Below are 20,059 nucleotides of genomic sequence, written 5' to 3' on the forward strand. Positions count from 1 at the left end.
CTTCTCCCAATGGAATTCGCCATAAATACAGACCGCAACATCGCCCAGGGTTAGCGGTATAGAAAACATCATGCTGGCAACTCTGGGCTCCTCACCAAAATTAGCTTTTTTATGTACCCAGAATGGAGGCCGAAATTCCCTAGTCAAGTCGACCAGTTGAACAGGCGAAGTGAAACTCGCTGTACATATTTTTTCGCTGCTGCCCATATGATGAATGATGGACCCGCCTATGCGCATTGTTCTGTTTATAATATTTTCTGTGTTTCTTTTAGCCAGGATTGCGTTATCTCGCGAGCGCTCACATGAATTCACGGGGAGATTGTTAAGACTGTCAACAACTTCATCTTCGGCGATGCCTTATCTTGTGTAGCATGTGCGATCATTTGGATGAATCGTCTTGGTGGCGACCCTTTTTGTGTATGTAAGTGATCGATTGTGCGTGATAAGGAATCGGTTAGTCGCATTAACCTGTGTGTGTTTATTTGACCAGAAATTTAGTTCGCTCCGCGGTAAAGCTTCAGGCTCTTTCTGTGTTCTCAAATTGCGCAATCTGTTCACATCTGTGCACCCACTAACCTCATGATTCCAAAAAGTCACGTTAGAAACATATCTTTCCGTTTTCTTGAACCAGTAAGCTGTTGCCGGTTAGAGCTACGGGAAGTCCGCGTGGCAGGTCTTTGAAAAAGTAAGGCGATCGACTGTTGCAATGCACCTGTAGATCGTCAGCGCGTTTGTCAACGCAAGTTATAGGCTGACTTTATTTGAACTTGTGAATCGATAAGTCGTGAAGTGTGTGCTGCTATGAGATGCAGAATATGCAAAGGCACAAACGGAACCGAGATCGAGTTTTCTCAGACGTGCAAAATTTTTATAATAATCGGTTCAGGTCAGCCTGCTAGCTGGAACCATGCAGTGCTGATGACATGCTGATTGCAAAATAAACTGCACCACCATAAGTTTAGCAACTGCCTTGCGGAATAGATAGCATTACATTTGCTAAATGTGTTGAGCATCGACAAGATCGAGCGACCTACAGAACGCTGATTTGCGCACAGCAAGGTATGTCAAGGACGGGTGGGCTGGGCCAGGGAAGCTAAGAAACCGCCACAACAAACAGGTGGGAGGGCAGGTAGGTGAATGGCTTTGAAGTCTACGCAGAAACAAATATAGGAATGCTAGGCGCCGCCACGCCGTTGAAAAATCAGGTGAATGTTGAAGAGTGCGACAGTGACTGACGTAACAGAAAATAATTTTAAGAAGGGGGGGGGGGGGCGCACAAAAGGCGTCAAGAACGAGTCGAGAGAGCGTCTCGTCACTGCCCGATCGCTCAACACCAGACGGCCGTGGCCAGTCGCCTAGCTGAGGCTCACCTATCCTGTCGTAACACGTGCCAACTTAGATTTCTCCTAAATAAATACAATATAGTTTCATTTCTCTTCAGAATAAGCTGCAAGTGTAAACCTTGCGCCTACGTTCATCTCCTGCGTGCACACGTTGAAATCTGGCGCACGCACGTACGAGGAGGGGGAGGCGATAAGAAGGCGAGCGCGGCACGCAGTCGCGTGACTTCACTAGGGACATCTCCGCCTCGCAAATCTAGGGAACCGCACAAGACGAGATCTGGCAACACTGGTGTGTTCTGGTGGGGATTTAGCCGCTCCCGCTGCTACCTCCTGCAGTCGTTGGAGCGCATTTCGTGCGGGCCTCCGCACACTGCACATTTCGCTTTCCAGTACACTTGTGACACTTCTTCACATTTGGTGTAGGACATACATCCTTCCGGTGGCCCGTGCGTAGACATGTGCGGCACACTTCGATTTTCCTTTTATAGAGTACTCACCTAATGATAGTGCTCCTGTACTTGATGTAATGGGGAACAGCTGTTCCCTGGAAGAGCACGATAATGGCCGAGGTGTTGCCCAGTCGCCGTGCATAGAGGACCTGCGGGTCGTTTTGATCCAGGCTGCGCATGGCCACGGGCAATACTTTTGACAGTGTTGGGCGTGGTAACGTATGGACGCACCTAGTATTGGGTTTCGCTGAGTGAGATGGCCGCGATGCCGGCATACGCTGCGGCTCTTCCCTCATCTGGGGTGCTGACCAAGATAGTGTTTTGTGAGTAAAGCTGAATCGTGTCCGATGCGTTGAGGGCCTTGCGGACGCTGTCCGAGATCTGCGCCGCGCACCACGATCGGAGGTTGAGGCCGTCGCGTGGGCGAATGATTATCTTGTAGTCGTCGTATATATCTTGCAAACGCTGCCCTGTTGCGAGTCTGATCTTTCGTTTTCTTCAGGCTCTTGTGTGCCTGGATCCATTCGGGCGGCTCGAATTCTTGCGGGGGATTATCTTCTCCCTCCACCGTCACCTCCATAACGAACGCTTGCGTAGAGAGTCTCTCGCGCAGACAGCCCGGGTCACGGGGTCGCGAGGCCGCAGCCCTGCCTGCGTTAGGGTTAGCGCAGCGTCGCCTTGGCCCGTTAGTATTTTGCTCTTGCAAAAAAAAAAGGGGGGGGGGGGGTGACTTGCTGATTCTGCTGGCACTCCGTAGTCCTGGTGGCTTTGGACGTTCGGAGAGTCCGTTTACGTCACTCTAGCAGGGAAATTGTAGCCGCTGCAATTTAGAGTAGCCGGAGCCAATGTGGAGCCTGTCAGCTCGCGCGCCAGACGCTAGCGTTCTTCCTCGGCTACGAAGCACGAGCGGCGTCCAGAGCAGGTGCCACGAGGTGAAAACTGTCGAAACAGCGGAGATGTGGCAAGGAGGTTGAAAAAAAATTACTCCATCTCCCGCTAAGGGAACCATGTGTGGATGCGAAGCAGCGGGGAGATGGTTAGCTTGAGCGGGAGATGGTTTCGCGGCAGCGGCCCGAGCGCTCATCGCGGCGCTGCACAGGAGAGAGAATGAGGCGCGCGCGCTCCGTCATTTTCATACCGCGGAACTATCGTGGCGCCCCCAGCGGAGTATGTAGCTGTCGCACCACCTGTCGTGCGCGCCTCCGGATTCCTAGAGGAGAGAAAGGGGGGGGGAGCGTAGGAGAGGAGACAGAGGGGGAGGGGACGCGCATGCGCTGTGGGGGGTGTAGGCCGCGGGCGCCACTCCGTACAGTAGAGGATTCCTAGAGGAGAGAAAGGGGGGAGCGTAGGAGAGGGGGAGGGGACGCCGCAAGACGGACAAAGCATCCACGGTAAAGGTACGTCCACACTAGCGACAAAAACGCGCGCGACACGCCGCACGCGGCAAGCGCCCGCGCGGCAGACTCGCGCGGGCAAGTCCACACTCGCGTTTTGCGGCACGCGGCAATGGCGCATGGAGTGCCGCGTTGTCTCGTTCCATTCGATACTTCTCGTGACAACGCGCTCTCCGTTCTGCCGGTTTCGTGTTCCATTGGAAGTGTCTGTGTTTCTTTGCGCCACTGCTGGTCACGCTCAGCCATGTCGGATACGGACGCGGAGCTACTGGTGACTGTGAACACTGTAATACTGATTTGTTCTTTACTTGTGCAACGTCGACGTGCCAGAAAGCGGACGAGAAAGTTTTGGGTGCGCCCCATATGGCGGTACAGGGACACTGAGAGCCAGGCGCACACTCTGCTTTCCCGCATGTGCCAGCGGTTGGCACACAGCTCCTTGTCCTTAAAATCGACGTTCGATTTGACATAGAGGCACGCATATGCGCGAACGGTTTCCAAAAACGCCTCCATTGCGAGGCGAATTCTTCGTCGATGTCTCGGTGGCGGTGTGGGAAGGCTTAACAAAAACAGCCCCCTTGACTGGACATGGCCTCTGAGATTTTACGGCGTGCGTGTCACTGTTCGATCTCAGAGCCCATGCATTATGATTCTTTGCTTGTGCGACAGGTGGCGCCTCAACTGCGCAGCTCGCTTCTGATTGGTGCTCGTTTTGCGGCTGCCGCAAAAAAATGGGTCTCGCACCCATTCGAGCGTTTGCCGCGCGTTGCTGCCGCTTTTCGTGAATCTTGCCGCGCGCGACAGCATCGCGCGGCGTGTCGCGCGCGTTTTTGTCGCTAGTGTGGACGTACCTTAAAGCATCTAAAAAACTTCTGGAGTGGCGGCGCCCGCTAATGCTTACCAGCAGGGGTGAAGCCAGCGTTCGCCCTGACTTCACCACTGAAAGAGTGCCGCGCAGGCAGCAGTCCGCGCACACCTTAAGTGCTTTTGTTGTCCGAATGTAAACGCTAGGGTAATTGTAAAATGAAAGGTCATTGTTTCTAGCTAAAATATTATATTTGGCTAAGTGTTGATATCAAGGACTCTAAAAAAATGCGTACTGTATTCAGGTTTGCTTTTAAAGCCTGTGAAACAGGTGTACATTTAATAAGATCTTAACAGCTAAATTAGCCATCTCAAACATGAAGGAGGCGAAAAGCAGGCATTTCCTATATTCCACTATTCCCTGATGTCTCTTCATGCCCTGAGTAAGATAGCGGCGGCCTGGCTTCACTTTCAAAGCAGCATTGCTACTCCAGAATTTTTTTTCTCAACCTCCTTGAGATGTGGTCGTTCCTTCTGTCTAAAACGAAGACTACCACAGAGAGAGAGAAACTTTAATGGATAAAATGAAATTTGAGGTCCCGCGGCGAAAAAAAAAAAGGAAACATACTTGACAATCGCAGAAACAGAACGACCACAGCTCCGCTGTTTCGAGAGATTTCACTTGTGGAACTGGCTGCACTTTTTAAAACCTCTTTGGGGTGTACGAACTTGACGGCGCCAAGCCTAATCTTCGCAGAACATGATCAGTTAGTTTAGAGTGTCTAGCGGTGTTGTGGGTTAGAAATGCGCAGTGCGCTAAATGACCCATAGTGTTTAGGGTACGCACGCTATTTCTCTGATTTAACGTTACCGTCTTTACGTGGTTTACGTATAGTTTATGTAAAACATGGCGGCGGTCCCGGCGACCTGCTTCGAACTGAATTTGGCATTGCTTTTGTAGAATTCGCTTCTTTCGTAGTTAATGACTGTGTGAACGGCTTTCACTTAGGCTCAGGTCGCTTCGACGACGGGGAGTATTATGGATAACCTTGTGGATTTTTTCGAGATCGATTCTCGTTTCGAACGCGTCAAAACCTAACGAGAGAAATGAATGGATGGATATAGCTGAACCCTTGAAATCGGGCGGCGCACGCCACCTAGCCGCGACTAGTAATGTATTTTGTGCTTAGTGGAGGGTGAAATTTCACTCTTGCCTTGATTTTAGCCACCAATCAGATAACCTCTACAATATTGAATCCCAGTCACGTTAATCTCATTACTTCACTTACTTACTTCACTTACTTCAACTGGTGCAAAATAACTGACCGTTTCATTCTTTCAAATTATAGCCATACCGCGAGTATACCCTCAATGAAAACTATCTTAGCTCTTATTCAACTAGCTAACCGCCGCAAAGTCGACCGTCTTTCGCTATTTCATTAAATTTTCCATCACACCACACTTCATGACGACCTCATAATGCGGCCTCAGTACATTTCAAACCGCGTCGATTATCGCAGTAAGGTGGGAATTGATTCATGTCACACGAAGTCTGTCTTTCAGTCTTTCATCCCCTGTACATCTCAGAAATGGAACCACCTACCCTCATGTACCGTAGCCATCACTGATAAACTTTTTCGCGAAACATAGCTAACATTGTATAATCAGGAGAATCATTGTATTACCAGAGCTCACTGCACTTTGTTTGTTTGATTTGCTTTGCTCTGCTACTCTGTAACCACTCCCTATTTAATGCCATATGACCCTGAGGGTATTTTAAATAAAATAAGTTGCATCTTTGTATAAGTCGCACACCCCTCAAAATGGCCGTTTTTCCAAAAAAGAACGTATATAAGTTGCACCAGTGTATAAGACGCACCTGTTCATTCGGTAAGCGATGAAAAAAAAAAAAAAGTAGCGACGGTTTCACTTCGTGAATGCGGGTCATGCACAAGCATGTGGGTGCCATTCCTATCTAATTATGATAGCAATGATACGGACACTCCAGGCGCATTTCTGCCGTCGTGGTCGTCGCGATTTTCCGCATAAAGTAGAAGGATGATATCATCGTCCCCGCGCGCCATATGCTGTATGTGCGAGTGAAAGTGTGCGACGGTGAGCCGAATCACGTAAAAGGGAGGAAAGCGGGAAGGCAGAGGGAGGGGGGTAGGCTTGTACTCTGGTAGCAACTGCGTAGTTTGCGCAGCGGCTCGCGCCGTATCTTCAAAGCGATGTGCAGACGCGACGACTTCGGGGTCGGTCGATTCACGGTCGGCCTGCTGCCGCTTGCGTTGCTGCTCCGTCCTTCTCGCACGGCGCTCGGCAACTCGACCACGAGACGAACCCGGTACCTCCATAGTGCGTACACAACCCATAACAACTGCCAGAGGAGGTCAACCGAGCGCTTCGCGTGGCCATAGCATCCAGTCTGATTTTGACGGCAGCTTAAAAGGAACAACATATAAGACACACCACAAAAAATTCAGAAAAAAACGCGACTTATACACCGGAAAATACGGTACGTGAAGTCAGGCACGCGCTCCCACCACCAGCAAGTGAGGGCCAACGCTACAAGAAGACTTCGTCAGCAACGTGACCTTAACTTTAAGTGTCGCCCAAGTGTAACGCAGATGTTTTCGAAATTTACAAGCCATCATTAAAAGGCAGAAACAACGTGGCTCACGGTGCAGTGAAGCCCTGGCCGCTTTTTGTTTTAAAGTGGAGTTGCAGTCTTATGCTACACATGGTTTCGGCACAGCACCGACTTCGAGTTACCAGTGGAGTCTCAACGTGGTACACGGCCCGAGTGTTTGCAGCAATGCGCATCCGAGTGTTTTTTTTTTTTTTTTCTCTCTTTTTCTTCTTTCCAGGGGACTTTCCCCTGGGATCAGACTACCTACGACCCTTCCAAAATGTTTCGCGACTGATCCGCTATGGCAGGGTGCATGCGCCGTCGTGCCGTGAGAAAGGCAGATTGTCAGGCTGCGTAATTGTTTTTAGAATCGCCCATGAATTAAATTTGTTATCAGCTCATTGGTAAGGTACCAAAATGGCGAATTACATTGTAGAGTGTTTTGCAACTGTGATACCTATTGAAGAGTGCATCTCCTATTGTGCATAATTTAGTTAAGTATGCATGAAAACAAATAATTTTAAATCAGCAAAATAGAATGTGCCAAAACTGAACCAGTCGGTCTGGAAAGCCACTAATTATGATGTCAGTGATGGCATTGTTAACATGCATATGCTGGGAACAGGAGTGCTAGCGGCTAAGTAAAACCAATTTTGAGTGTTCATGTTTCACGACTCCTCTTAGCAGACAAAGTAGAACAAAAATCTCTTTATGCAGGTTTCATTGCCGCTGAAACCCCCATGCCTGCCGACAAACTGAACATGGTCGCTCATGACAGTAAGTGTTTTGCACGCTTTGTATAAATATGCAGCTTTGTAAACTGTCAGCACCAACGCTTCTGCTCTCATGCTGACGACGTCAAGACCAGCAGAAGCCAATCTTTTGATGGTACGAATTGAGAGTCCTCATGTCAATCATAAATTAGTTTTTGTGAAAACTGCACACCTTTCATTCACTGTTTGGTCCCCGTGGCTGAAGTGTTAATGAAATTGTACAATACAAGTTTCATTAAGATTTGTGTACCTCAGTGGCTCTCTGTAGTTTGACTTGTGTCCTGTCTTCTGAAATGCTCCAATGTGATATGCAGCAGCTGCATCGGTGAACCAGAAGACACCCATCAGCATCCTTCAGGAGCTGTGTGCCCGCAACTGCCTCACTCCGGAGTACAAGCTGCTGTCTGTCGAAGGCGCAGTGCATGCTCCTACTTTCATGTACAGGTGAGCTGCTGTTGTGTCTGCTACAGCAAAAGTTCAGAGACGACTCAGCACATTGTAAAGGAATGCTATGATATTGGCAAATGTACTTGTTTATCTTTTTCCAGTGACCACTTTTCACCGGCTAACAAATTTCAAACATTATTGCTCAGTGTAAGATGCGCCTGCATGTATCAGAACATTCTTTAATCTTGTAGCCAATTCTATCTGTTATCTCTGTTGTCGGTGAACCTTTTTTAATCAGATTGCATGCGTGACTCAAATACTTTTGTTCATTCTAGACCTCGTGCGAGCACCAGCGATTATGCTGGAACGTTCAATGAGTCAAGTATAAATAGCTGATGCGTCTGACACACAGATCAGGTTTCGACGATCGACGAGTGTGCTTGCCTCTATCATTGTGCTGAGTGTTACTTGTTTTGCTGGGCACAGGTTGCATTGGAAACACCACTGGGTTGTAGTTCCTTGTCACTACAACGTGGCAATATTCACACTGCAAGAACTATAGGAAACATCCACCTTCCAGAAGTGCTAGGATTCAAAGCAGATGGGAGCATTAAATCGTCAGCAGTAGATATAAGCAAGAGACGTTTAGAGCATTGTTGGGAAAAAGAGCAAGGAAGAATTGACAGAGCTGGGGTCATTACAGGCATAGGTAACTGTACAATGTAGAGATATAGGTTTCAGTGATGCGAGAAAAGGTGGAGAGATAAGGAAAATGGTAGACTGGCAATAAATTTAGTAGAACCTGGTTAGCTGGTGCAGGCTAGGTAACTATTTGTTGCCGCTGCATTATGAAGGCAATGCCTATAGAAAACGTCATCAGCTGTGCTGATGGTGTTGCGATACAGTGCCACTCTAGGAAGGTTCAAGTAGCCTGAAAGGAATTAATTGTTCATCCACAATAGAGTAGCGCAAAGGTACAACGGAAACCCTTACCTGTTTTTCGGAAAGAAAGCTTTGCAGTTCAAAGATTCGTCCTGGTCTGGGGATTGACCCCAAGACCAACGCCTATACAGGGTAGTCGCTCTACCATCTGAACTAACAGGGACACTAGCAGATCGTAAATTGAGGCTGAATTCACGGGCAACTCGAAGCTTACGGACCCTGAATATGGCATATCAGTTGTGCAGAGATCCATAGGGTGGAAAGGGTTTCATGAAAGCGTATTGTTGTCCACCTGCGATTTCCTTTACTTTTTTAATTTCTGCAGAACTGATTTGGGGGGCCATTCAAGTAGCTGCGAGTCCATCCACAGTCACTATCGAGCTCATGAGCATTGCAACACTATCAGGGCAGAAAAGAGGCAAGCATGTGCCAGAATGTCTAGTGACCTGGAAGACAATGAGAAACAATCATTACAAAATAAAACACAAAATGAACGATCTAAAGGGAAATCACCAAATAAAGTGCAAGAATTTAAGATTGTAGCTGGCAAAACTGCAGCGACCGAAAGAAGGAACAAAACAGTTGCACTTGTTTTTGGTTCAAGCATTTATTTATGAATATGACAACTTGCTTTTAAATTCATCAAAGGACGCCTATTTTACAGTGTGGACATCTTCAATGCTGGCAGTGCATGACTCTGATGACAACCACAAAGAAAGGAATGAAATGACATAGGGCACACTGTGCACAAGCATTCTGCTCTCGAGATTAATTTGCAGCACTTTGTTTTCTTGTTCTACTTACATGTGTTATCTTTCTTGGAGCATCGAGGAAAAAAAAAAAAAAAAAAGCCTCTAGGAAGCTGGCACTGGTTGGCCATTCTAAAGTCAGAAGTAGGGAGGACGCATTTGTTCAGAGTTGGGTGTCACCTAGGAATTTTTCAGTAGTTGCACGTCTCATGATTGTTCGATATTCTGAAGCTGTCAGGTGTTTATTAAAGAAATAAGTGAAAAAATGCTGTTGTATCCGCTGCCTCGCAATCGGAAATAGTGATTATGTTTTGTAATACTATAATTTGTATTACTAACATCATGGTTCACTGCCTTTTGTGTCCACTTCCTTGTAGTCCTCAAAAATGTTCTGGGGGCAAAATCTCCGCGCCAGGTATCAGGCACTCTTATCTTTCATTTGGGCTACTTCACTTTACAGACAGTGGTTTAAAACCATGCCTCTTTGTATACAGAGACCTGCAGCTGGTGCTGTTGTTCAATTTTACTCCATTGCACTCTTACGAGTTTTCTGCATACAATTTCTCTATCCTTGTCTACAGCCTTGCCTTGCAGGTCCCAAACTCTGTAAAATAAACGCATTAACGTTCCAAAGCTTTGTTTCATCCATCTGCCCTATTTATTTACTCATTAACTGCATTTTCTCTGTTTAACACCAGAGTGTTAAAAACCTTAACTGTTCTCTTTTAAAAGTAGCTGCCTTGTCTTACAGGGTTCAGGTGGGTGAAGTGGTTGCCAATGCCACTGGCCAGAGCAAGAAAAAGGCCAAGCACGCTGCTGCCAGGGCTATCCTTGAAAAGCTACTTGCTGATGATGGTCCATTTGCAAAGTACCGGGCTGCAGTCATGGAGGACCTTCCTTCCATGGATCCAACAGAGACGGTGACCACAGCAGTGTGAGTTGGCAATTTTCCGAGTTTACTCAACATGTTACCTCGGCTGTTCTTAACTTGCTTAATTATTATTTACAGTAGAACCTCGTTGATAGGAGGCTCTAGTAGTGCCAACGTTCACGATCGAGAACACGGAAAATGACCCAATAGAGTTACGCTTATATTTTGCCGGCTCATACACTGTCTGAAAACGCAATCTTTCGGCACCAACGTTCAATACATCACCAAACTGCAATCGTATGATGTGTTTTATGGCCGCTAGATCCCATGTAAACAAGAAAATGCACGAGGCGTGTGCAATCGAGAACAGTAGACACCCGTTTCACGTGAAAGCACCGACGCACACTCAGTTTCTTATTACGGTACCAGCAAATCACCTCCCGGGTCGTCGCACACCACATTCACAGCTATCGTTGCCAACCCTATTGCGATAAGCATCTTCACCCGTCTGTTTCACAGCACGTGGTGGGTGTTTGGATTATCGACGACTAAAAAGCGTGCAGTACAATTGAAACGGCACCACGCGCTGTGAAACAGATAGGTGATGTTGCTTATCGCAGTAGGGTTGGCGATGATAGCTGTGAATGTGGCGTGCATTCCCTGCTGCAGACTGTGATCGTATCATATGTTTTCAGGCTGCTAGATCCCATGTAAACGAGAAGAGGCGCAAGGCACGCGCGATGGAGAACCGCCGCATCAGCTTGCCCGCAATACTTGCCCGCCCGTCTCACGTGAAAACGCCTGCGCCCACTGTTTCTTCTTCCGGTACCAGCAAATCTCCCGGGTTGTTGGAACGCTGCATTCCCAGCTATTACCACCAACCCTGTAGCGATAAGCATCTTCACCTATCTGTTTTACAGCGTGTGGGCGTAGTCCTGTTGGAAGCGTACAGCCCACTCTTAGTACGCGATAATCCAAACGCACCGCCGTTCCCTAATGCAAGTGCCGGGATGCGAGCGTTGCGTTTCGCTTTGGTGGTACCTGGCGTCGCCCACCAGCTCGATCCGTGTCCGTTTCTCGTCGCCATCAAAACACGACGCAATAGGAAAAAAAAACATCTCTCGGCCCACCAAAGCCCCACCAGCTCGGCGCGCGTCGGCATCTCGTGCCTCGTGCACAACGATTTGCGCATCCACATTACGTAGATGTCAACTACATTTGAGTCTGTCAATATTTTTAGTCACTTTGCATCGTACAATTTTCGGTTAATACGTTCTTTCTTGCGTTTTCCAAAACGTATGAACAAGGTTCAACTGTATCTGCTTATCCATGGACCCAACAATGTTTGGGGCATAGAGACAAGGAACACATTGCATGGTGTTGCCATATTTAGTGCTGATGCTTTGTTGAAGCCCAGGCCTGGTCAAAGCCTATCACATACTTGGGGACATGGAGACGTACCATGAGGAACAGTTTCTGTTAGCTGTTCTTGCTAGAATTTTGTGCCCATTATCAGAGGTTGCATCCCAATAGCAATGTAAGTTTGGAATAGCTTGTGCATATTTAATTAACAAATGGATCACAGATTATGCTCTAACGTCATCTTCAGCCGTTGGTACATCTGTGCGTAGCAGCTCTACATGACTGGCAGTTCATCCTTATCTCTGATATGTTTACAAATTTACTGCCATAACATGGTAAAAAAAAAAAGCTTAGTGGAAAAACAGCCAGAAGTTGCTAATGGAGATGTCCTGGGGCAGGGGAGGGTATGGAAACAATGAAAAAGTAGTTTTTTACTGAGCACTGCAACATAGTGTGGTAAAGGAATATGTATGATGAGTGTGCCTGTGCAGAGGTGAGATGGCACCGAGCAACAACGGGCTGCCTGGCAGCACCCCCTTGGGAGGCACCCTGGGAGGCACAGCGTCAGCGGCAGCTGGGGCCGAGGACGACGGCATTGCGGGCAACCCGGTTGGGGAGCTGCAAGAGCTCTGCATGAAGCTTCGGTGGCGGCCCCCTTTCTACGAGACCGTCATTGAAGATGGCCTACCCCACGAACGCACTTTTGGCATCTCCTGCCTTGTCAACAACCTCAATGAAATGGGTCAGCTTCACTGCCTCTGCCTTGTAATATTGCTTTGGGTGTGCTGTGGCTGGCTAAACCATTCCTCAGAAAGACAGCATACTAGACACTACTGCATGCAAGGATGACAGTACCCCGAGAGCCACTGACCAAAAAAAAGCATGACCAGTGCACTTGCAGTAACACAGCACGGCAGCAGAACACTTGCATAATGATTTCTGCCGAAGTGACATAGTAAAATAGTTAACAAATACTGGTTGCAACCAAAATTTCCTGTCTTCTGTACCAAGCAATAGCCTGCTGTACTTCCTTGCCTTTTCTTTCAAACACCTTACATGGTGATACCACATCAGTAGCTCAGTGGCTATGCATTGTGCCCCTAGGCGCGAGGTAACGATTTCGAATTTGGATAATGGGGCTAGAATGCAAAAACACTCGTGTACCATACATTGGTTGCATATTAAACACCAGGTGGTCAAAATATTCAGGAGTCCCTCACTAGGGCATGCCTTATAAGGAGGTTGTGGTTTTGGCAATTAAAATTAAATGGGGAGGGTGGAGTTGGCACCATTTGAAGCTGCTTGATGATTTAGAGTGACAGAATTACGCAATAACAGTCCAGGAAGTTGCCTAGGACCACGTTGCTATTTCACACATAAGGGAACGAACTGTGGACACGTGAAATACATACCACAAACTGCAAATGTAGCTTTTACAACTTAGCAGCTTGACTTGTCCCATGGTTTGGGCGCAGCCGGTGACTACTGGATCGACTGGGCTTTGCCACTTCTTTTCTTCTTTTATTTTGACGCAGTTTCGACGTAGCGTTGGCACTGTGTCAGAACAAAAGCATTGCTCTTTATGCTCAACTGTGTAGTTGAATTTGCATGCGTTCGTACAGGCAGAGTCCAAATCATCGAATTGTACGCTGTAATGCTTCCGAAATTTCAGTCCTCGTCAATTATGTCTATGGGGCAAGTGGCGGTGCAATAAAGCAGTCTAAATTATTGGTTGGCGACTGTATATTTGGGCTTTTACACTATTATGCCATGTCAACTGATACCCATGTGTGCTATTGTGTTTACTATCACACTATTTTATGGAGGCTGCCAGTTATTCGCATTTTACTTGATTTCAGCTTGGCATCAACACCACTCTTGTAATGGCCTTGTAGATGCAGCCAAAACCTGCGATAATGAAATCCTGCAACAACGAAATATTTTTTTACGCCCGTAGGATTCAATGCATTTCGTCCCTCTTTAAGGGGGGATGTGGGTTCTAAAAACTTTTTCTTTAGTTTTGGTTCTATCTGAACTAAACTTCACTGTTTAGATAAATTTTTCACGCTGATTTCAAATCTAGAATTAGTTTTTTGATAGCTACTCTAGTTCAGAAAGTATTAAAATCTCAAAATAAATTTCATGAGTACTTCTTACGGGGCTTTTTGGCAATTTATCCTTGTCAAAGACAAAAAGTAAGAGCATGACTTTAGTGCCAAAGACTTGCTCTAGGGGGTGATGCTATTTTTATTTGTTTGACAGCATTATAAAGGTAAGAAAGGAGACCAACATTGACTGTGAATATATTTTTCTTATTTTCACTCATTGTTACTTTTGATTGTAATTTATAAAATGATGCTAGAGTAACAGAAATAGCATCACCCCCTAGATCATTTCATTACGAATACACTGATACCAAACCTGTTATTGTCATTCCACAACATCATAGAAAAAGCCCCGTAAGGCTGAGTGCGGTGTGTAAAAACATCGAACTGAGAAAAACGCATTTGAAGCTTAGACAGCTGCAACTTTTTCTAGAATCCAGCTACAGCAATATTAATGACATCATTTTGTAGCTCTATTCTTCACGAGAATGACTATACTAAATATATGACTGTACCCTGCCAGAAAACTGGGAAAAGCTTGTCATAAAGCCATGTACTGCCCCTAAACCAGCATGAGAAACTACATTTACCACTTCATGTGCCCGTTCCAGTGGCCTGCAAGCTAAATAAATGCAAAAATTGTATAATAAAATAGCCTTTCCATAAACAAATAAACTTACACAATGTTCAAGTCAAAATCACGCATTTATGGAATATTTATTGAATGACCAAAATTGATTATTGTCATTCAACAACACTTCGCTCTAGAGCATGCCAGGGCTTTATATGCAGGTTTCTTTGCTGGCTTGTGCCGTTTTGAAAGCCTAACCTTGGTACCACTACTGTCTAGATGCTCATTTTGCGACTTCCGAAGCTTTTGCGACTAGCAGGTTGAATTTCCACTCCGTTGCGTTGCGCACTATGATGCCAGACACTCCGTCAAGATCGGCGCACTTCTCGCGCGCTCAGCAGGCTCGCCCAATGAATAGTAAGCCGTATCAACGCAGTCTTGGATGCCGCTGGACGCGCTGCCTGACGATCCGATGACATCAGATGGGCCGCAGCTATGCCCAGTAGAATCAACGGCGACGTTTATGTGCCGCTTCGGACGCAACAGGTGGTTCCGGCCGTTCCGCTTGTGCCGACTGTTCGGGCAGCGCACTGAATAGTACGCCGTATCAAGGCGGTCTTGCGCTGAATAGTATGCCATATCAACACAGTCTTGGGTGCTGCTGGACGCGCTGGCTGACGATTCGATGACATCAGATGGGCCGTAGCTATGCCCAGTAGAATGAACGGCGACGTTAGATGTGCCGCTGCGGACGTGGTGGTTCCTGCCGTTCGGGTAGCGCACCTTCGTCAGCGATCTTCAGCCGTGCGTTCGATGGACGCTTTCGTTTCTTTCCGTAAGATTAACGTGTTATCTTCAGACGACCGTGAGAAACCGGGAGCAACGGAGATACGGCGGCGCACGCAAAAAAAAGAAAAGGCAAAATGGCCGCCTCGGTGGGCGCTCCAGCCAGTGGGAGGCCCGAGATGGGGGGCTCGCCTTGCGCGCGCGCGCTCTGCTCCGCCCAATCAGAGGCCCGGAACCACCCTTCGAAAAAGCGGCGAGAGCGGTCGTTCAGCTTGAGCGGCACCATTTTGAGCTGGCGCAAAATGCTCACAAAGAAAACAGCTACAAAACAAGCCCAAGATGGCGGCGGTCGGTTGGCGGCTGCGCACGCGGGAAGTTTGAACAAATTTTGCCTGCCGCAGGTCGTTTCGCGTCTCCCGTGGCGTTTTGAAAGCTGATTTTTTCCTATTTACCGATCAAAATCAGCGTTAATAATTTGAGGGCAGCTGCTTGAAGGCCCAAACATTCCTAAAATGCATTTTTCCAAAAATCAATTTTTCGGCGGTTTTTTACCATTCTAGAACCCGTGTCCCCCCTTAAAACAAAATGTCGCTGAACTACAATCACACATCAGCTAAGTTTTCCGGAATGTAACCTGGCATATTATCTACTCACACAAGGCTAGCAGGCTCCAAAATGTGCTCAAATGCATTCGCTTTGTACTAAAACTGTGCAAAATACCACCACATTACGCTTACGGGGGGGCACTGCCATATTTGTTCACAAAACCAACCAAGCACCAGAAGCGATCACTTGTGCCAGAAACACGTCATGGCAGCCTGTTAGTTTCTTGTTTGTTGATCGCCTGGTTGAAGTGGCTAGCATGTTGCTGCCAACATGCGAAGATGGTTTTTGCACACCTAGTGCAGTGCATAATGTGCGGCTCGGTAAGAAAAGTGCAGCAACAACCAAGAAATCCACATCCCAGACGACGTGGACTTGTTTATGGCACTTGATATGGTGGCCACTTCGTGGATTGCCACGCATTGGGCTGTTATTTAGCGTTCGTTTGGGAACACGTGTCCCTTGTTTTAAGAAAACTCGTTTCGGTGCCACCCGACAGGCATCACGTGCAGATTCAGCGCCAGACGTAGACGTGCATGAAGCGGCCGTAATCACAGTCGATTGCCTTTGGAGATATGACAAACACTCACTTTCATGCTTGGCACCGGACGCATCGGCATCTACGGGCAACAGCGTGTGCTGTCTATGTGCGCTACGTGTGCTGTCACCCGTGGAGCAACACCGTGTGCAGCCACAGGCGAGACGTGCACCCAAAATCGAGGTGCACGCCAACTTAGCCCCCACTTCCGGCCCCCTGAGCACTTGATCGCGTTATCGCGAGCTCGCTCCCCTTCCCCTCTTTCCTTTTGCTCGCGCAGGAAGGCGACACTCATGAAGCCGCCATCTTTCTTCTCTTGCCCTCGCACGCTTTCAATCGCACCTAAAGCACCCAGTGCATGGGGCGCGATAAGATCTTATCACACGTGGACTTTATACGGAACATGACGCTGCTCCACTTCGGCAGTCGCTCTTGTCGCGCGGCGCTTGATTTGGAAGGTGCGTTTGCAAGCAGCCACTTGTAATTCAATCATTTGACTATGTGTGCCCGTGGAAGGGTCCATTTATTGTCTCGGTATTCCTTTGCGACGGCAGTGAAATTTCGTTATATTGAAATCGTGTATAAACACGCTTCATTATATTGAGATAAATACATGGTGTTCTATGGACAAGATATGAAAAGTGAAGTACTTTGTTATATTGAGAATTTCGTTATATTGAAGTTTGTTGTATGGACGTTTAACTGTATTACACAACTTCTGCAGCTTTTACAGTAAAACCTTTTTAATTTTGGATTTTACGGGACTAAAATGTCTGAATTAACCGAATGTTGAATTATCGAGGGATCAAGAAAACAAAAACAAATGCTTACTCCGTCAACGCCCTTTTATATCCTGCTTCTATTTTGCACAAAAGCACTGCGGAAGCTGCAATTCTTGTCATCTCGTGACTGACTGGCTCTCGCAGTGGCAAAGGCCTCACGACTTCCTTTGCAGAGTGGCCGTGGCCCGCACCTTCATCTGAGACACAATTTTCACTACCGTGCGCAAATCCCAATTATTTTTTTCGCCAATGAGCTAGTTGCTAACAGATCGTCCATCCATCGCAATGTAGCCGGTGCTCTTCATTCTCGGCAGCGCTTTGCACCGAGTCAAAACGAAACAACTATTTGCCGCAACCGCTGTGGACGAAACCGCGACTGCTGTCGACGTGATCATGGGGCCGTATTCTCAAACGTTCCATTTGGGAGAAAATTTTTTTTCCGCTTTCAGGCGCGCGCTGATTGGCTGGTTGAGCAAAACCGGAAAAGAAGTCTTGCTACCTAGTAGTACATCACTTTGACGTCACGGTGTCAGTGGGTGCTCCCGACATGTGTTGAATGAACGAACACGCCTGTGTCGGACTGCGGCCGATACATTCGAAAACAACACACCCTAGCCGCTCTGCACTCGCACGGTGCGCCCTCTCGTCTGTTTTGCGAAGCGTTCGAGTGCGCGTGTTGGTAGTGCATGCTGACGTCACGGTTAAGCAGCCGGTTGACTTATTGAACGCGACTTTCGCCTAGGCGAAATTTTTCCCAAATGGAACGTTTCAGAATACGGCCCATGGGTGACGACCTTACACTTCTGAAGGCACGCAGCTGACACGAACACCAGTGAAATTAATGTTTGCCACAACCACTGTGGGTGAAACCGTGGTGGCTCTTGACACGTTCATGGATGGCGACTACGCATTTATGAAGGCATGTGGCCAACATGGTGTTATGCATGGCGGTTAACGCAAGAATAAAGGCTTTGAAGGCACAAATAGGCACTAAGCATTCCTGTGTTGCTGTCATTCACGTACGATTTCCACTGATGACTATGGTGATGTGGACCCCGCCGCTTCGTTTCACTTGGACGTTAGTGCCATTTTTTCTCTATTGTGGTGCACATTTGCGGTGCTCTGCACCCGTCGAGCTTCAGGCGTTGTCCAGATTAACCGGTGTGCGGCCAAGTACGTCTGAATTAACGAGAGCTTGATTACATTAAATACTGCGTACGCCTGCCGAGGCCAGTGGACGAGTCCGAATTATCCTATCTTTCGAATAACGGGGTTTTACTGTATTCATTAATTATTTCTGCTACACATCTAGTGCACATTTGTCGGCACATAGCCCACTCACACCCCTCGTTTTATTTCCTTTCAGGCAAAGGCAAGTCAAAGCGCCTGGCGAAACGTCAGGCTGCTAAGAAAATGATTGAACTTATCAAGAATGTTCAGAATGGCCTCCTCAACGGCGAGGATGTGAGTTGCTTTGACTTTTATCCTTTGGCATGGAACTTATGTAGAATCGAATGAATGACATGTAATAAATTGCAATGATGTGAATGTCGCATGCATTAAAGATGCCAAGAACCACTGTATGCCAGAGGGATAGGCTTGGTTTTGAGACTGATGTGCTTGACTGCAAGCGTATGTTCGTACAGCAATGTATTGACAAGTTGGTCACTTGCAGAATAAACACACCTGTGGTGAATCCGCTTTTTTTGGACTCGTTTCACCAAACGAAATAATCATTTGGTGAATGTTCATACAGTTGATGCTAGATATATTGAACTTGAAAAAGATTTCAATATAGTTTGTTATTTATGTAGCGTTTTATGGCACAACAGCAACTGAGGCTATGATGTGCCAACCACAACATAACATTTTATAGTTGGAAGTGTCTGAAGCAAGAAGAATGATTATTTCATAGCTCATTCAAAAAACCCGTTGCCTCTCAAAACAAGTCGAGAAATATAAGCGTGTTTTCCGATATGGTCAAGGAGGGATGAAGTAGTGTTAGCAGGGGTGCAGCAGCTGCGGCAATTGCGCCATTTTGATACAGTTGCGCATTTCTCTGCCAAGCTGCGCGAAAATGCCCCGACTAGCTGCAGAAGTTCTCATTCGCACGGCGGGTAGTATATAAACCAATGTCTTAATTTTATTATTCACAAGAAGCGACGTCCACTGTCAAATCTGTAGCACGAACGAGAGCTGCGGTACAAGGCAAGTTCAGCTCTCGGAGCCCACATCTGACCACTGATGCACTGCATGCGAGATGGCTTGACTGCATCACGCGCCTCGCAGTCTGTACACCACAAATAGCAGCACATATTTTTTGTGCGAATTGATGCGATGAGAAATAATGCGTTCTCAAAATGGTGAAATTTGCGATCATGGACAAATGTTTTTGAGAGCTGTATGCGACGACTATGCTTTTGAAGCTGATTAGGCCCGACAGCATGCACCCCCAGATCAAATGCAAGCGTTCTTTGAGTCAAAAGTAGAAAAACTAATGTAGAAATTACACTAAAGCTCCTAAACAAAGCAGAAATTGGACGCTCACGCGTTTTTTTAATCTGGGAAAATAGGCAAGGGTCCAATACAGTCAAGCCCACATATAACGGCCCACTTAAGGCAAACTTTCACTTAAAACGAACGAAACCCACGCGACCGTCAAGGTATACATTATTTCAATGGCACAAAATCGCACGTACAACAAACGCCTTTGAGCCCTGCCGATCGGTTACAGCTAACGGACGGCGTAAACCCGGCGCTGTGATGCGAGATATAACGACAGCCTCCGACCCCTTTGCGTGCGCATACTGTTTTCCCGAGCCTCCTTGCAGGCGAACTACCCGTTTCGTGCCCCTCTCAGGTGAGCTACCCTCTCCCCGCCAACACGCGCTGTTTCTGCGCTGCCCGATCGACTGCGCGCGCACCGGGCAGCAAGGCTCCGCAGGGAGCGTAGAGAGGGGAGAAGCCG

The 20,059-nt window shown here is 47.3% G+C and overlaps 1 protein-coding gene across 1 annotated transcript in view; it reads left to right on the forward strand.

The window, feature by feature from the left end:
* Positions 1-20,059, forward strand: part of LOC119441938 (interferon-inducible double-stranded RNA-dependent protein kinase activator A homolog) — a 45,494-nt gene that overhangs the window by 12,562 nt on the left and 12,873 nt on the right. Inside the window, exons 2-6 of the mRNA XM_037706608.2 lie at positions 7,340-7,399; positions 7,710-7,839; positions 10,225-10,407; positions 12,198-12,448; positions 18,458-18,555. Of these exons, the coding sequence (XP_037562536.1) occupies positions 7,340-7,399; positions 7,710-7,839; positions 10,225-10,407; positions 12,198-12,448; positions 18,458-18,555 (722 nt within the window). The remainder of the gene's footprint in view (positions 1-7,339; positions 7,400-7,709; positions 7,840-10,224; positions 10,408-12,197; positions 12,449-18,457; positions 18,556-20,059) is intronic.

The sequence above is a fragment of the Dermacentor silvarum genome, chromosome 2, assembly GCF_013339745.2.
Source record: "Dermacentor silvarum isolate Dsil-2018 chromosome 2, BIME_Dsil_1.4, whole genome shotgun sequence".
Taxonomy (NCBI): Eukaryota; Metazoa; Arthropoda; class Arachnida; order Ixodida; family Ixodidae; genus Dermacentor; species Dermacentor silvarum.